Source organism: Triticum aestivum, chromosome 3D (genome assembly GCF_018294505.1).
Source record: "Triticum aestivum cultivar Chinese Spring chromosome 3D, IWGSC CS RefSeq v2.1, whole genome shotgun sequence".
NCBI classification, from domain to species: Eukaryota; Viridiplantae; Streptophyta; class Magnoliopsida; order Poales; family Poaceae; genus Triticum; species Triticum aestivum.
Window position 1 is genome coordinate 565469958 of NC_057802.1, and position 13836 is coordinate 565483793.

At 49.2% G+C, this 13836-nt stretch overlaps 1 protein-coding gene across 1 annotated transcript; it reads left to right on the forward strand.

Annotated features, from left to right (window-relative positions):
• Positions 1 to 11731: 11731 nt before the first annotated feature.
• On the forward strand, positions 11732 to 13403 carry LOC123075482 (uncharacterized). Its single transcript, XM_044498076.1, has 2 exons — positions 11732 to 11839; positions 11959 to 13403. Exon 2 carries the CDS (start codon positions 11971 to 11973, stop codon positions 13171 to 13173), a length of 1203 nt encoding a protein of 400 aa, XP_044354011.1. The 5' UTR covers positions 11732 to 11839; positions 11959 to 11970; the 3' UTR covers positions 13174 to 13403.
• Positions 13404 to 13836: the final 433 nt, after the last annotated feature.

Below are 13836 nucleotides of genomic sequence, written 5' to 3' on the forward strand. Positions count from 1 at the left end.
TTTGGATAAACCTGCGTGCTCTGTATATGTGCACGTTGCAGTAAGCTCTAACCATTGCTAAATATATTTGGTTCTTGTATCATTATTGAGGATATAACATCTTAAGATTAATATTAACATGAGCAAGCCAAACGTAGTTAAATATTATATTAGTCACATATGCATCACATTCCAGTATTTTTAAAGTACAGATGGAAACGAGATGATGCCAATTTATTTGTGCTAGAGGTCTACATTTGGATCAGCGGGTTAATCATTCCACTATACCTTTTATTTGGATCAACTCTAGTCGTTGGAGGCTCGATCCAGTAGCTGGAACCTGAAGTTATTTAGTCATTGATGTTCAACTTGTTCAGCCGGATACTACAACATAGCTCGTTGTTAATTAAATAAGGATCATGTGACGGAGTGTACTGCTCCTCATTCATTGACACAAGCACATGTTGTGCACCAAATAACAAGAATAAACGATTGGGACATTCGTAGCTGCGGAACAAGAAGAAAGCAAGGAAATTGCTGAACATCGAAACAGTTGCACGAAAATAGAAGCTCAAATAATATCTGGTTGATTCACGATGGGACGGACTGCCCTGACCAGCGCCGCGGCAGTGGAAGTTGACCGTGCTACTATTGGATATATGTTGTCATTCGCCACAACATGACGGAGGGGGGATCTGGGATGGCAGGGTTCATGCAACATCACTGAATCAAACTGTTTTGGCACGCCGAAGAGAAGCAGATCATCAATTTATACTTGGTCTGTTGCTTGGCCAATTTGACGGGGGGCGTTGTGCACCTTGGGTTAGAATTTACTGATGTGGACCGTCGGCGCCGGCATCTTCTAGATCCCGCTGTCGATCCGATGACCCAACGCTGCAGGACAGATTTGCGCCGAGCCGCTCTTGTAGGCGCCTGACCGCCAAGAGTGGATGCGCTGACGCCTTTCCCCTGCCAGAGTTTACATGCGAGAGATTGCCCCTGCGGCGGCGGCGGCAGTGCTGCTTCCATCGCTACAAGAAAAGAGTGGGCAGCCGAACGAGGAATAATCCTCTCATAGCCCGGAGAGGTTGGTGCCTACCAGCAGCCCATCCGCCCCGGCATGCATTTCTAGCCCAATCAACCATAACGGACCTAGGTAAGTCTGGGGAGCAACGCTGGGGGTGAGTAATTGTTGTTGGTTCGGCGTGTGGCATGAAGTAGCTGCGCTCGACGTGTCAGCGGTTCTAATATTTGCCCACACAGGGTCGTGTGGGCTGCTTGCTTGGCATGCCACCAGAGTCGTGTGATCGGATGTCCATTATGTCACACGTGTGGCAGTTATCAACATTTTTTTCCCTTTTCAGGGACCAAATATATTATTTCTCTTTTCTCTCACATAATTTGAGGGGTAAAAAGTACTAGAAGAGAGAAGGTTGACATATGGACTACACCCTAAAGCTCATAAAGGTACTAAGCATTGGAGGAATCTATTAAGATACTAAACTTCCTAGATTTGTAGCCGGCGGGGGCTTGTGAGGTTCACTGTGAGCTCCGCGTGTAAGGGTGTGTGTTGTTGGTTGAGAGTAATTACCAACTGGCACAAGACACAAATATTTTCATCAACCGTTGGTATTAGTTCTCGCATTTAACCAAAATAAAATAAAATCCGTCACACATGGAAAAAATGTTCATCCGTGGAATATAACCTTACACATTAGTGAATTAATTTAACTCAATAAAAAACTTATGTACATGGTTTCTATATTTTTTTAGTCTATATATAAATGCGTATATATCTTCGGAAAGAGGCCCACCTAACTCTTGATAATTGTTCCATAATATTGTAAATGATGAACTTTTTTTCCAGTCGTTTCACAATAAAGTTATCATTAGAATAAATCATATTTGGTGGTGACAAGTTGGGTGAATTTTTTGTACAATAAATATCATCTGCTAAAAATATATTTATTACATAAAACTACAATAATAAGAAAAATTATTGATAATATGAAAGCTATAAAAAAAGGTGAAGATTATAACAAGCAATAGACTACAAACAAAACCAAATTGCATTGGTGCTTGCATTTTTCTGAATTTATTTCAGACTTTCCGACGATGTACGTTCAGTGGGAGGAAATTTTCTCATCGACTAGGAAGGCGTCTGTGGCGACTTCTTCAATCTCAAGATGATGTGCCAGCTTAGTCTCTCGAATATGGTCATAAGGGTAGGGGCGTGCGTGCGTGCGTTCATATGAATGAGTGTATGTGCGCATGTATGAGTCTATGTTTGCACTATGTAAAAACAAACAAATTGCACCACAATGTCCGCAACATCATTGATAGGCATGCTCTTTGAGGTGGTGGAGTGTGTGCGCACTTCACTACAATTTCTTATAACATGTAGGAAATAGCTAATAGGAAAAACCATATGTTAGTTGTATTGGTCTTCAACTAGAAGGATTGGGAGGGCGCCCTTTGTTGTGCGGTTGGTGTTGTTTGGATTTCATAATTGTTTTTTGCTTTGGCGTGTGCCGAGCCGATGAAGTGTGTTTTCTTATCAGGTGATAATGACCAGTCAAAATCGTGAACCTAATTTAAAATTTAACACCTCAGTACAATGGGAGAGCTCCTTGATTTTTTTTTTTGACTAGGTCAAAATTAGAAACTCAATCCAAAATCATATTGGTGCTATAGTGTTGCATGTTGGAACTTTTTTTTTGTCAGGTGATGAGAGCGTGCGGGAGACTATTATATTTTGACAAGCTGGTTTTTGCCGATTTGAGAAATCATTGGTCAGTCAAAATCTTAAATAAATTATAAATTGAGCACCTCACTTGAACAGGAGAGCTCCTTAAAAAATTGTTTACCAAGTCAAAATTAGGATCCCAATCCAAAATCAATCTCCTCAACTGAATTAGAGGCCTTCACCCCTAGGAGCTTAGTGGTATAGTAGATAGACTAGCAGCTTTAACGGCCAGCCTTGCCCAAAAGAAGAAGAAAATTGTAACAATAAATAAATTACTAAGCTAGAAAGTGTTTATTTAGCGATTCTTAGGAATGTAGGATTGAATAATATGGATATGTAAAATGTAGTTCGAGCTTGATGCTTCTAGATTAACATTTTTTTAAAGACCAGGTAACTGTTTGGGCAACAAATATGCTCTTGTGTTCTATCTACGTGCAAAAGTTTGTTAATAAATAAAAAAGATGTCATTCATTGTGCTATTAAGAAACAAACAAATTTGATGCTCTGAAGAAGTCCAGAAAATAAGCATTTCAGAGTATCAATTTGTTTTTTTTTTTTGCCCATAGCACCATGAGTATCATGTCTTTATGAAAATTTGCACGTCGTTAAAACCTAGAAGACACAAACATGAATGTCGTGAATAAAAAAAAACTATCATTTGTTTTTAATTTCTAAATTGTATTGACTTATACTAGTTTCTCGAGCTTCATAAAAAGTTATCACTTGGGGATGGTACCAAACATATTACTTTAATTACTTCCAATACAATATTTTCAGAAACTTCGACATAATTGTGTACTAGTTCTTTCCAAGACAAATCCACACATTTCAAACATCCAGCTTTTAGTTTTCAGATGTTCAAACATCCAACTTAGAATGAGAGAGCAGCTTAGCGATTCTGAGTTTGCGGTCGTTGTTCCAGCCTTCATATTTTTCTTTATTATTGTCGCCGTAAAACTTGTGCTGATCTAAATTTTGCCGACTCTGCTAGAGGTGCTTTTATACTGGTTCCTCGAGTTTCATCAAAAAACATCGCTTTGGCATAGTACCCAACATACTTTTTTTTTTGGAAAAGGGGTGATACCCCGGCCTCTGCATCAGGAGGATGCATACAGCCACTTTGATAAATAAAATAGGTTCCACAAAGTCAAGAAAGTCGTAAAAGAAAACTACGTCGAGCTCACATAGACCTCGTCAGGAAAATACAAAAAAAGGCCATAAAGCCACAACCGGCTGGCAGAAAATAGGTATGGAAACTAATTGCCAATCCTATTACATGACCGCCATCCAAACCGGTTGAATATATCCCGCGCTACCATCTCCCACCGGACAGATCCAGTAACCAAACGCTCCCTGGCCTCCGTCGGAGTGAGTAGGGACCACATACGGATCAACGCCGTAGCTCGGAATACAACCTGCAAAAAATGAATAGTAGTTATTCTGTTAAAAGCCAAATCATTTCTGCAGTTCCAAATTGCCCATAACAACGCACAAACTCCTACACGAATATGTCTAGCTGTACCGGACTCTATCCCATCCAGCCACGTTCCAAATAACGACCCGACCGAACTCGGAGGAGTAATGTTAAAAGCAATTTGCACGGAGCGCCACAAATTTTTTGCCAACGGGCACTCAAAGAATAGATGCTTAATGGTTTCATCCCGATCACAGAAACTACACCTAGTAGATCCTGTCCAATTGCGCTTAACCAAGTTATCCTTTGTTAAAATGACCTGTTTATGGACAAACCACATAAACACTTTGATTTTCAAAGGAACTTTAACTTTCCAAACATGTTTGGAGTTAGGAATGACACTCGAGTTAATAACATCGATGTACATCGATTTAACGGTAAAATGTCCAGACCTAGTAAGCTTCCAACACAACTGATCGGGCTGATGTTGTAGCTGAACCTCCATCAGTCTACGCACCAGATGAAGCCAAGCTTCCCATCTATTACCAACAAGCACCCTTCTAAACTGAATATTAAGGGGTGTGGCCTGCATAATCGTTGCCACAAGCGCATCACGGCGATGCACAATACGATACAGAGTTGGGTACTGTAACGCCAACGGAGTCTCACCAAGCCAGGTGTCCTCCCAGAAGCGAGTATCATTACCATCGCCGACTATAAACTTTGTTCTATTAAAGAAGGCTGTCTTAACTCTCATAAGCCCCTTCCAAAATGGCGAATCAGTTGGTCGCATTGTCACCTGTGACAAAGTTTTGGATTGCAAATACTTGTTACGAAGTATCTGTGCCCAAGTCGCATCAGTCCCATCTGATAACTTATATAGCCACTTACTAAGCAGGCATCTGTTCTTTACCTCAAGATTCTCAATACCCAACCCCCCCTGATCCTTGGGACGACAAATAATATCCCACTTGGCGAGTCTATACTTTCTTTTTAGATCATCACTCTGCCAAAAAAATCTTGACCGATAAAAGTCCAGTCGTTTCCTAACCCCAACTGGAACCTCAAAGAAAGATAGTAGGAACATCGGCAAACTTGTGAGCACCGAATTAATAAGAATCAACCGGCCTCCATAAGACAGAAGTTTGCCCTTCCAACAACTAAGTTTCTTTTCGAAACGATCTTCGATACATTTCCATTCTCTGTTCGTGAGCTTACGATGATGAATGGGTATACCTAGGTAAGTAAAAGGTAAAGCCCCTAATTCACAACCGAACAATTGCCTATAAGCCTCTTGTTCCTCCTTGGCTCGACCAAAGCAGAACAACTCGCTTTTATGAAAGTTAATCTTTAAACCGGACAATTGTTCAAATAAACACAACACCAGCTTCATGTTTCTCGCTTTTGCCAAGTCATGCTCCATGAAGATGATTGTATCATCAGCGTATTGCAAAATGGAGACACCCCCATCAACTAGGTTAGGCACCAAGCCACCTACCTGACCGGCGTCCTTTGCCCTACCTATGAGAATGGCCAACATATCAACTACAATGTTGAACAATATAGGGGACATTGGATCTCCTTGTCTCAGGCCTTTGTGTGTCTGGAAATAATGACCTATATCCTCATTGACTTTAATTCCAACACTGCCTTTTTGCGTAAAGGATTCTACCTGGCGTCGCCAGGCCTCATCAAAACCCTTCATGCGTAAAGCCTGTTGAAGGAAAGGCCATTTGACTTTGTCATACGCTTTTTCGAAATCCACTTTGAAAACAACCCCATCCAGCTTTTTCGTGTGGATTTCATGGAGTGTTTCATGTAGGACCACAACACCCTCAAGAATGTTCCTGTCCGGCATGAAAGCCGTTTGGGTAGGCTGCACAACGGCATGCGCGATCTGTGAGAGCCTATTGGTCCCGACCTTGGTGAAAATTTTGAAGCTAACATTAAGAAGACAGATTGGCCTGAATTGCTCAATTCTCACTGCCTCTGCTTTCTTAGGAAGAAGGGTGATCGTTCCAAAATTTAGCTGAAAAAGATGAAGCTGCCCAGCAAACAGATCATGGAACAAAGGCAACAAATCTCCTTTAATAATAAACCAGCATTTCTTATAGAACTCCGCTGGAAATCCATCTGGGCCAGGCGCTTTGTTAGTTTCCATTTGTGAGACGGCATCAAATACCTCTTTCTCGGTAAAAGGAGCCGTCAGAACATCATTCTCCACAACTGTGAGCTGAGGAACATCCTCAACCCTGGACTCATCCAGAGACACACAGTTATTGTCTGGAGGACCAAACAACTGCTTATAGAATTCAGTAATGTACAATTTTAGGTTCTCCTGTCCTACAATTGTACCCTCATCTTGCTCAAGCTGAAAGATCCTCTTCTTTCGATGCTTACCATTAGCAATCATATGAAAAAATTCAGTGTTCGCGTCCCCCTGGACTACTCTCCGGACCTTGGCCCGCAACGCCCACTTCAACTCTTCTTCCCTAAGAAGTTCCTTCAGCCTCAATTCCGCGTCCATCTTGGCTTGAAGCTCCGCTACTGGCAGCAGCGTGGTTTCTGCCTTTACATCTAGGGACTGAATAAGGGAGAGGAGCCTTTCCTTTTCAACCTTATAAATCCCGCTAAGATGCTTAGCCCATCCACGCAGGACACTCCTCAAGTGCCTGATCTTATTCTGCCATCGCTGGAGCGCAGTCTTGCCTCCTGAATCCTTAGCCCACTCTCTAGCCACAAGATCAAAGAAGCCTTCACGCTCAAACCAAGCCATCTCAAAGGAGAACACATTCTTATTCCCCAAGTGGGAGGGCTGACCAGAGTCCACAAAAAGCGGCGTGTGGTCGGAAATACCACGGGATAAGGCCTGGACTGTTACTAGAGGGAACTTCTGTTCCCAATCGACACTAGCCAACACACGGTCCAACTTCTCATACGTCGGATTTGGCAGCGCATTAGCCCAGGTGAATTTTCTGCCCGAGAGCTCAATTTCTCTCAGGTTCAAACTCTCAATGATAGTATTAAACATGAACGACCATCTGCCGTCAAAGTTATCGTTGTTCTTATCCTCACGCCTCCTAATAATATTGAAGTCACCCCCCACCAGGTACGGCAGCTGCTCGGAGCCACACATCCGAACTAGATCAGCCAGGAAATCGGGCTTGAGCTCGGGCTGCGCAGCCCCATAAACCGCAACCAAAGCCCAGTTAAACCCATCTTCCTTCGACCGCACCCGGAACTTGACTGCAAAGTCTCCCATAACCACACTGCGAACCTCAAGCGTCTCGCATCTAACGCCGAGTAAGATTCCACCTGATCGCCCTCTCGGCGGCAAGCAGTGCCAATCAAATGCAATACCTCCCGACAAAGAATTTAGAAACTGAGGTGCAAAATTATCTCTCCCCGTCTCCAAAAGAGCGATAAAATCTAAGCGATGTTCGACAGACGCCTCAGCAAGAAACCTTCTTTTAGCCAAGTCTCTCAGACCTCTGCTATTCCAAAAGATTCCTTTCATAGTTCATCGTAGAATTTTTTTGCCGAACGCAACCTAGCACTCCTACGCACTGCGGACACCGGGTATACCTTCCGTTTCCACTTGCTCTTTGGAATAACTTGACTCTGCAACTGGTCCTCATGCCCAGTGTCAGAGGGGCTTGCCAAGCCTATCTCAGTAGAGACATCCTCTACCCCCGCCTCAGAACTAGAAGGCAACAGATCCTCACAAAAATTACCAAGCACCCTGACCCCAAGCGCATCAACCTCCGAATCACACATGGGTTTAACAGCCGGCAATATTGCGAATCATCTCTAAGGCCCGCTCAGCCTCTAGGTCAAGTAGATCATTAATAGAATTAGTAGTTTCATTTTCATTACTACCAAGAGAAACTCCTAATTGATTTGCATTATCAAGAATCTCATCATTTGAAAAATGCAATATGGAATTGGAAATATTGACCGACATACCAGTAGTGACTTCAACATCACGAAGCTTGGCCGCCCTCATAGCGCACCGTTGCTGGATGTCGTCCACCTCCGGATGTGCCTGGAGACGGGCACTCACCCGGCGCCCCTCAGACATGGGGTCCTGGATCCCGCCAAACGCAATCACCTCCTCCCGAGAGATCACGGATGGGGTACGGCCTCCTGCCGCACCCGAGCCCGCAGCCCGAGCGACCTGCCTGGGCCTCCCCACGGTCGCGCCAGTAGGAGTAAGGGACGCCTGGCACGGCCCACCAGACGAGGGCATCACCGATGGTGGTGGAGACATGGCCAGGACCTCCCGTCCTGACTCCCCAACCTGCACCGGGGAGGCCGCCACCATAGGAGCAAGCACCGAGGCCACCTGCCCCGAGCCCACTCCCGACGGCGAAGTCAACACCGGCCGAGACAAGATCACAACGGGAGAAGAAGTATCCAAGTCCTCCTGACCTAGACCTCCTCCCAGTGTAGAAGAGTACACGGGAGCCACCTGCCCCGCCTCCCCATCCTCAGCACAAAAAGAACCTGAGACCGCCTGGTCTATGGCTCCTCCCTGCACACGGGATCCGGTAGACTGCGGCATCTCCATAGGGGGAACCATGCGCTGACCAGAAGAGGGAGTGGCCACCGGCCGACTCACCTCCTCCGCCCCCCCTGACCAAAAGAGGTGAAGCCCCGAGAGCCCCAGATCCCGAGTCCAGAGCATCCATAAAATCCAACGCCGGCAAGGCGAGCTCAAAGGCCTCCTCGGACTCCACCCGGTCGCTCCACAACCGCGGCGGTGCAGAAAAAGGCTCGAAAGGATCCAAATCTCAACGACTGCGAAGGCACCGAGGAGGGCTGGGTAGCTCCATCCCCGGTCGTCGCGGTCTCAGACCCCGGCCCCATGGACAGCTGTCGTCCAGAGTCCTCAACCGGCGGTTCCTGAACTCCCGCGTTACCGTCACCCTCATGCATATCAACGTCAGACGTGTGATCCGGCGCAGACAGCAGGCTCTCGTCCTCAAACTCAATAACCAGATTATAAATCCTGCCTCGGTAAGCCCACTTAACCACTTCCGGCACATACTCAACATTCAGTATACTGACCAACACCCGAGCAATTCCATGAGCCCTGGTGAAAGCCATGTCCACACGCTCAGGTTTCCCCAAAAGAATGCCCAAACTGGCCACAACCCGAGCATCCTGCAGCGGCGAGGAAGGTGCCCCGGAAAAGCGTAGCCACGCTTGCGTAAGCGGTACACCCTGAGGCTCAACAATCTTCCATTCCTGAAACTCAAGGATACCATCAGTACCCGGCACCTTACACATCCCAAAACTCAGCAATCGCTGCAAGTCCTCCACAGACGGGCACTCGACCCTGAACATCTTGTCAGCAAGCCCGACAAGGTCCCACTGGAACTCCCCAGGAGCCAACTCTCGAAGCCTCTGCACAATCTGCGCCTCAGACACCTCCCCTCTGGTGACCTTGACAATCCCCGTGGTCAGACTCGGAGACTCGGCAGGCACCTCAGGCTCAGTCGGAGACTCGAAAAAAGTGAGCTCAGCACAGTAAACTCCATACATCTTGAAGGACGGTGCCTGATCGCGCAGTAACGGACACTCCCCCGATTCATGAGCCAGTTTACCACATGTATCACACAGCCGCGCCACACACTCGGCAATGAAGTGACCCTTATCACCGCAACGATAACAAAGCATCTTTTCTTTCCGACGCGCCCACTTGGACGCTCGATCGGAGTCAGCCCTGTCCATCATCTCCGCAGACACATCAGACATAACCTCAGGAACCGGAGCAGAAGCAAGAGCCGTCACTACCTCCATAGCATGATCAGACAACACAGGCTCCTCTGCCGCCCCGCTATCAGACATCTGCTCGATAACAACCGGTGGTGGCGGCTGTCGTGGACGGTATCGGCCTCCTCGCCCGCCCCGACCACCACGATGGCCACGGTAACCTCCTCGCTGCCGATGACCCGGATCCGAAGACCCCTCAACGAAGCCCCCGGCAGGCCCCAAAAATGGCCTCTCAATCGAGCCATCACTTTGCCATGCATAGCCACGGCCACCTCCCGAGGATGAAGACCCACCGTGCTGGCCAACGCCGTAGGCATCGTACCCGTCGTCTCCCCACTGACCCCGGGGCGCAGTAACAGTACCGTTGGTCTGTGACGACTGAGACGGACGAGCAACGACGTGGGGAGGAGGAGCCGGTCTAGGTGTCGAACCCGACGGCGGGGGAGCCCTCGGCGCGGCCCCCCCTGCCCGTAGCTACGACCGCAGGAACAGCAGGAGCCACTGGCCTAGGGCCGGCTGCCGGTCCACCACGTCCTCCCGACGGCACCGCCGCAGCCGGCGGCCTCCCCACCGGCGTCCCGATAACAACTCGCGCCACATCCGGCCTTCCCGACCCGCGACCCAGTGCGGACTTGTGAAGCGGCACACCACCACGGCCAGTAGCCAACTCCGGAGGCGGCAGCGCGCCCCGACCATTGCCTTGGCCCGGCGGCAGCGCTCCCCTGCCATTGCCGTGGCCCGGCGGCGCGACGCCGGAGGCCCGACCCGCCCCACTGGGCGCAGGCGGCCGCCTAGCCGGGGGCGCGCCTCTAGAGCCCCCCATTGCTCGGAGAGGGGGGATACGACGAGCCCTTCCAGGTCCGGCCTTGCGTAAGGACGGCGAGCGGCGATGTAGAACCCTAGGGCACGGCGCTGGAACGACCGAAGACGACAGCCTCGTGCATGCGCCCCGTTCCTCCGTATCGAGCGAACCCACGTCCAGCTGGGCCTCATACCCAACAGTCCGCGGCCCAAACGACCTCGCCGGCCCAAGTGATCGCAAGTCAGCTTGACCCACAGCCGCTTCGAACTGGGCCTCATACCCAGCCGAAGTCGGCCCAGAAGCCACAGGCGGCCCATCCGCGCCTAACAGGCGATTCAAACGCGCCTCCCGATCGGCGGCGATCCCGAATGACTTCACCGGCGCCGCCAGCTTCCGGCCGGCCGCCGCCGCCGTCCGTTTCTTTTCCCGCCGGCGATTGGGCACCACCTTCCATTCTGAACCGAAGTAATCCCCAAACGTAAGGGCCGGAAGACATACCTTTGGAAGAGGACCACGCCATGGCCGGATCGCCGTTGCCGCCGTCCTCCGGTGCACGACGCGCCGAGCGATCTCGATCCTCTCCGTCTTCTCCAGTCCAATCCTCGCCGGATCATCCTGCGGGATCACCTCATCTACCAGCCGCGCAACCTCCTCCTCCGAATATCCACTCTGAAACGCCTCGCAAATATGATCTGAAGGCGTAGGGGACGCCGTCGCCGGCGAGCCGACGTCCAGATGCAGGCCATCGTCAGCATCCTCCTCCTCGTCACTCTCCATTAGCGCCCAGAAGCGTCCTCCGACACGCCGGCCGCCTCCGGCGCCGTGGTCGCGAGACCCGTCTCTAGTCGCCATGGTGGTCTCCCCAACCGTGACTCTCCCCGTGCTCCGGGTAGGGAAAAAAAATTCAACAAAAAGTGTGTACACAATTCCCAGACAAATCCACACATTTCAAATATCCAGCCTATTAAAATCCAATTCAGAGGAGAGTTCAGCCCATTAGAAATGTACACAATTCAATGGACACGTGCTTTTCTTCTCTCCGAACCATCCCCCCTTTTCCCTGGAATCCCTAGCTGCCGCCGCCGCCGCCGCCGCCCGATTTACCAGCTGTGCTTCTCCGGTAACTAATCCTCTTCTCCTTCCTTACGGCGGCGATTGTCTACTTTTCAAGTTCCCATTGCGCCGCTCCCTTGCTAAAAAGTTGCGTCTTTTTGTACGGCGGCATTTGGGGGTTTGCAGCTAGCTGAGTCGATGGCGGCCGCGCCCGGCGACGAGGTTCCGACGCCTTTGGCGGCCCCTGTTCCTCCGGCCACGGCTGTTGCTGGCTGGTCCTCGCTACCGACCGACCTCGTGCGCCGCATCGCCGACTGCCTCCTCGACACCAACGACGTCGACTGCTATGTGGACCTCCGCGCCGTCTGCCACAACTGGCGCTCCGCCACCGAGGACCCGAGGAGCGACGTCTCCGACCCCCGCTTCCACCCGCGCTTCTGGATAGTCCTCGACGACGACGAGGCCTTCCAGAGCGACGGCTGCCGGGTCTTGGTGAACACCGCCACTGGCCGCTTCCTCCGCAAACAGCTCCCGCTGCCCCGCCACTACTACGTGGTCACCACCACTGTCAGCGGCTTCTTCGTCCTGGCCGACAGGAGCCCAACTCACGCCGCTCGCGTCCTCAACCCTCTCACAGGCGCCGTGGTCCGTTTCAAGGCCCCGGTGCCCCGGGACACAACGGTCGCCGTTTTCTTCTTCTCTGGCAGCACTCTGCACAATCTCACCGTGCTCTGTGACTCAACTGGCAAGTATTACACAGCAGTTCCTGAGAGCAAACGTTTCGCCCCCGAGACCACCAACGACGCTATTTACAATTACATGAGGAAGGCGGTGGTCGGCGGCGTGTATGCCAATGGCGGCGGCTGGGCATCGGTGGCGCAGTCTAATGTCATCATGGAGAAATTGTTCAATTTGTCAGAGCAGCTTAAGGTTCATTTCTTCAAGTTTTTCTCTGTCGACCCTCTTGGACATCGTGGCGACGTCAGGTGTTTCCTACTGGATTTTGGTGGAGAAGTCTTTTTCATCACAAAGGCATGGGGACGCGTTATGGTTCTCGGCATCGAACCAACGGAGAAACAGACGCTTGCGCCTGTGGAGACCGTGGGCAGGTACGCCATCTTCATCGGTCATCAAAGGTGCCTGGTTGTTGATGCCGCCAAGTTCCCATCCGTTGAGGCAGACTGCGTCTACTACACTCTGGACGTTGGTAAATTTGCTTTCATCTGGAAGCACAGCCTCAGTGATTGGAAAGATGAGAGGGTGTTTGACGCCATCGATTTCGTCAAGGAGAACAAGCGGTTTGTCCCTGTCGGTGCCCGTCCTTTCACCATCATCCAGCTTCTCTCGAGCTACACCATCAACATCAGCGATTCTGAACTGGCCTCAAAACAAAGCTGGTAAGGTGCCAACAAATCTAGCTGTCTTTTGGGATAGTGATTCCAATGACCGACAATGATATGTCTTTTGTTTTGCCTTGACTTGTTCCGGGCAAAATCAGGTTGACTCTAGGAGACTAGTTTAGATCACCTGCGGTAGAATGAACTACTGTAAGCTGCTTAATTAGGAGGACATGTTATCAGCCCTTTGCTACATCTATTATGATCGATGCTATCTATTGTACTTCTTAGCCATGCAATCTTGTTTATTTTTGCTGCTGAAAAATTGGCTCAATTTTAGCCCATCTCTGAATTCTCGTTCCAGCGAAGAAACCTGTTTTAGAATTGCCCACTGGTAATTTGTGGAACTGCAGGGACGGCTTAGAACACTGTAATCTTTCATGATTAGTGTATGCTTCATCCCTTTATACTATTTGCTTTTGTGACACAATGGCTGTTAAGAATTTAAGATGTGCTTGGCAACTCACTATTGCTACTAAGAGCTTAAGATTTAAGACGTGCTTTGGATTTGTGAAAAGAAATCTGACACAATATTTAGTTGCTGTTTCTAAGATGGGGTTTGTAGATTCAGATGTCCTGTTCTTAAGTTATCAGGTGTTAATGAGAATACAACAGCAGGCACAGAACATTAGTTTGATACTCCCTCCGTCCCAAAATAAGTGTCTCA

Excerpts from the sequence above, each read along its gene's own strand:
- LOC123075482 (XM_044498076.1), top strand. The coding sequence starts at position 11,971 with ATGGCGGCCGCGCCCGGCGACGAGGTTCCGACGCCTTTGGCGGCCCCT.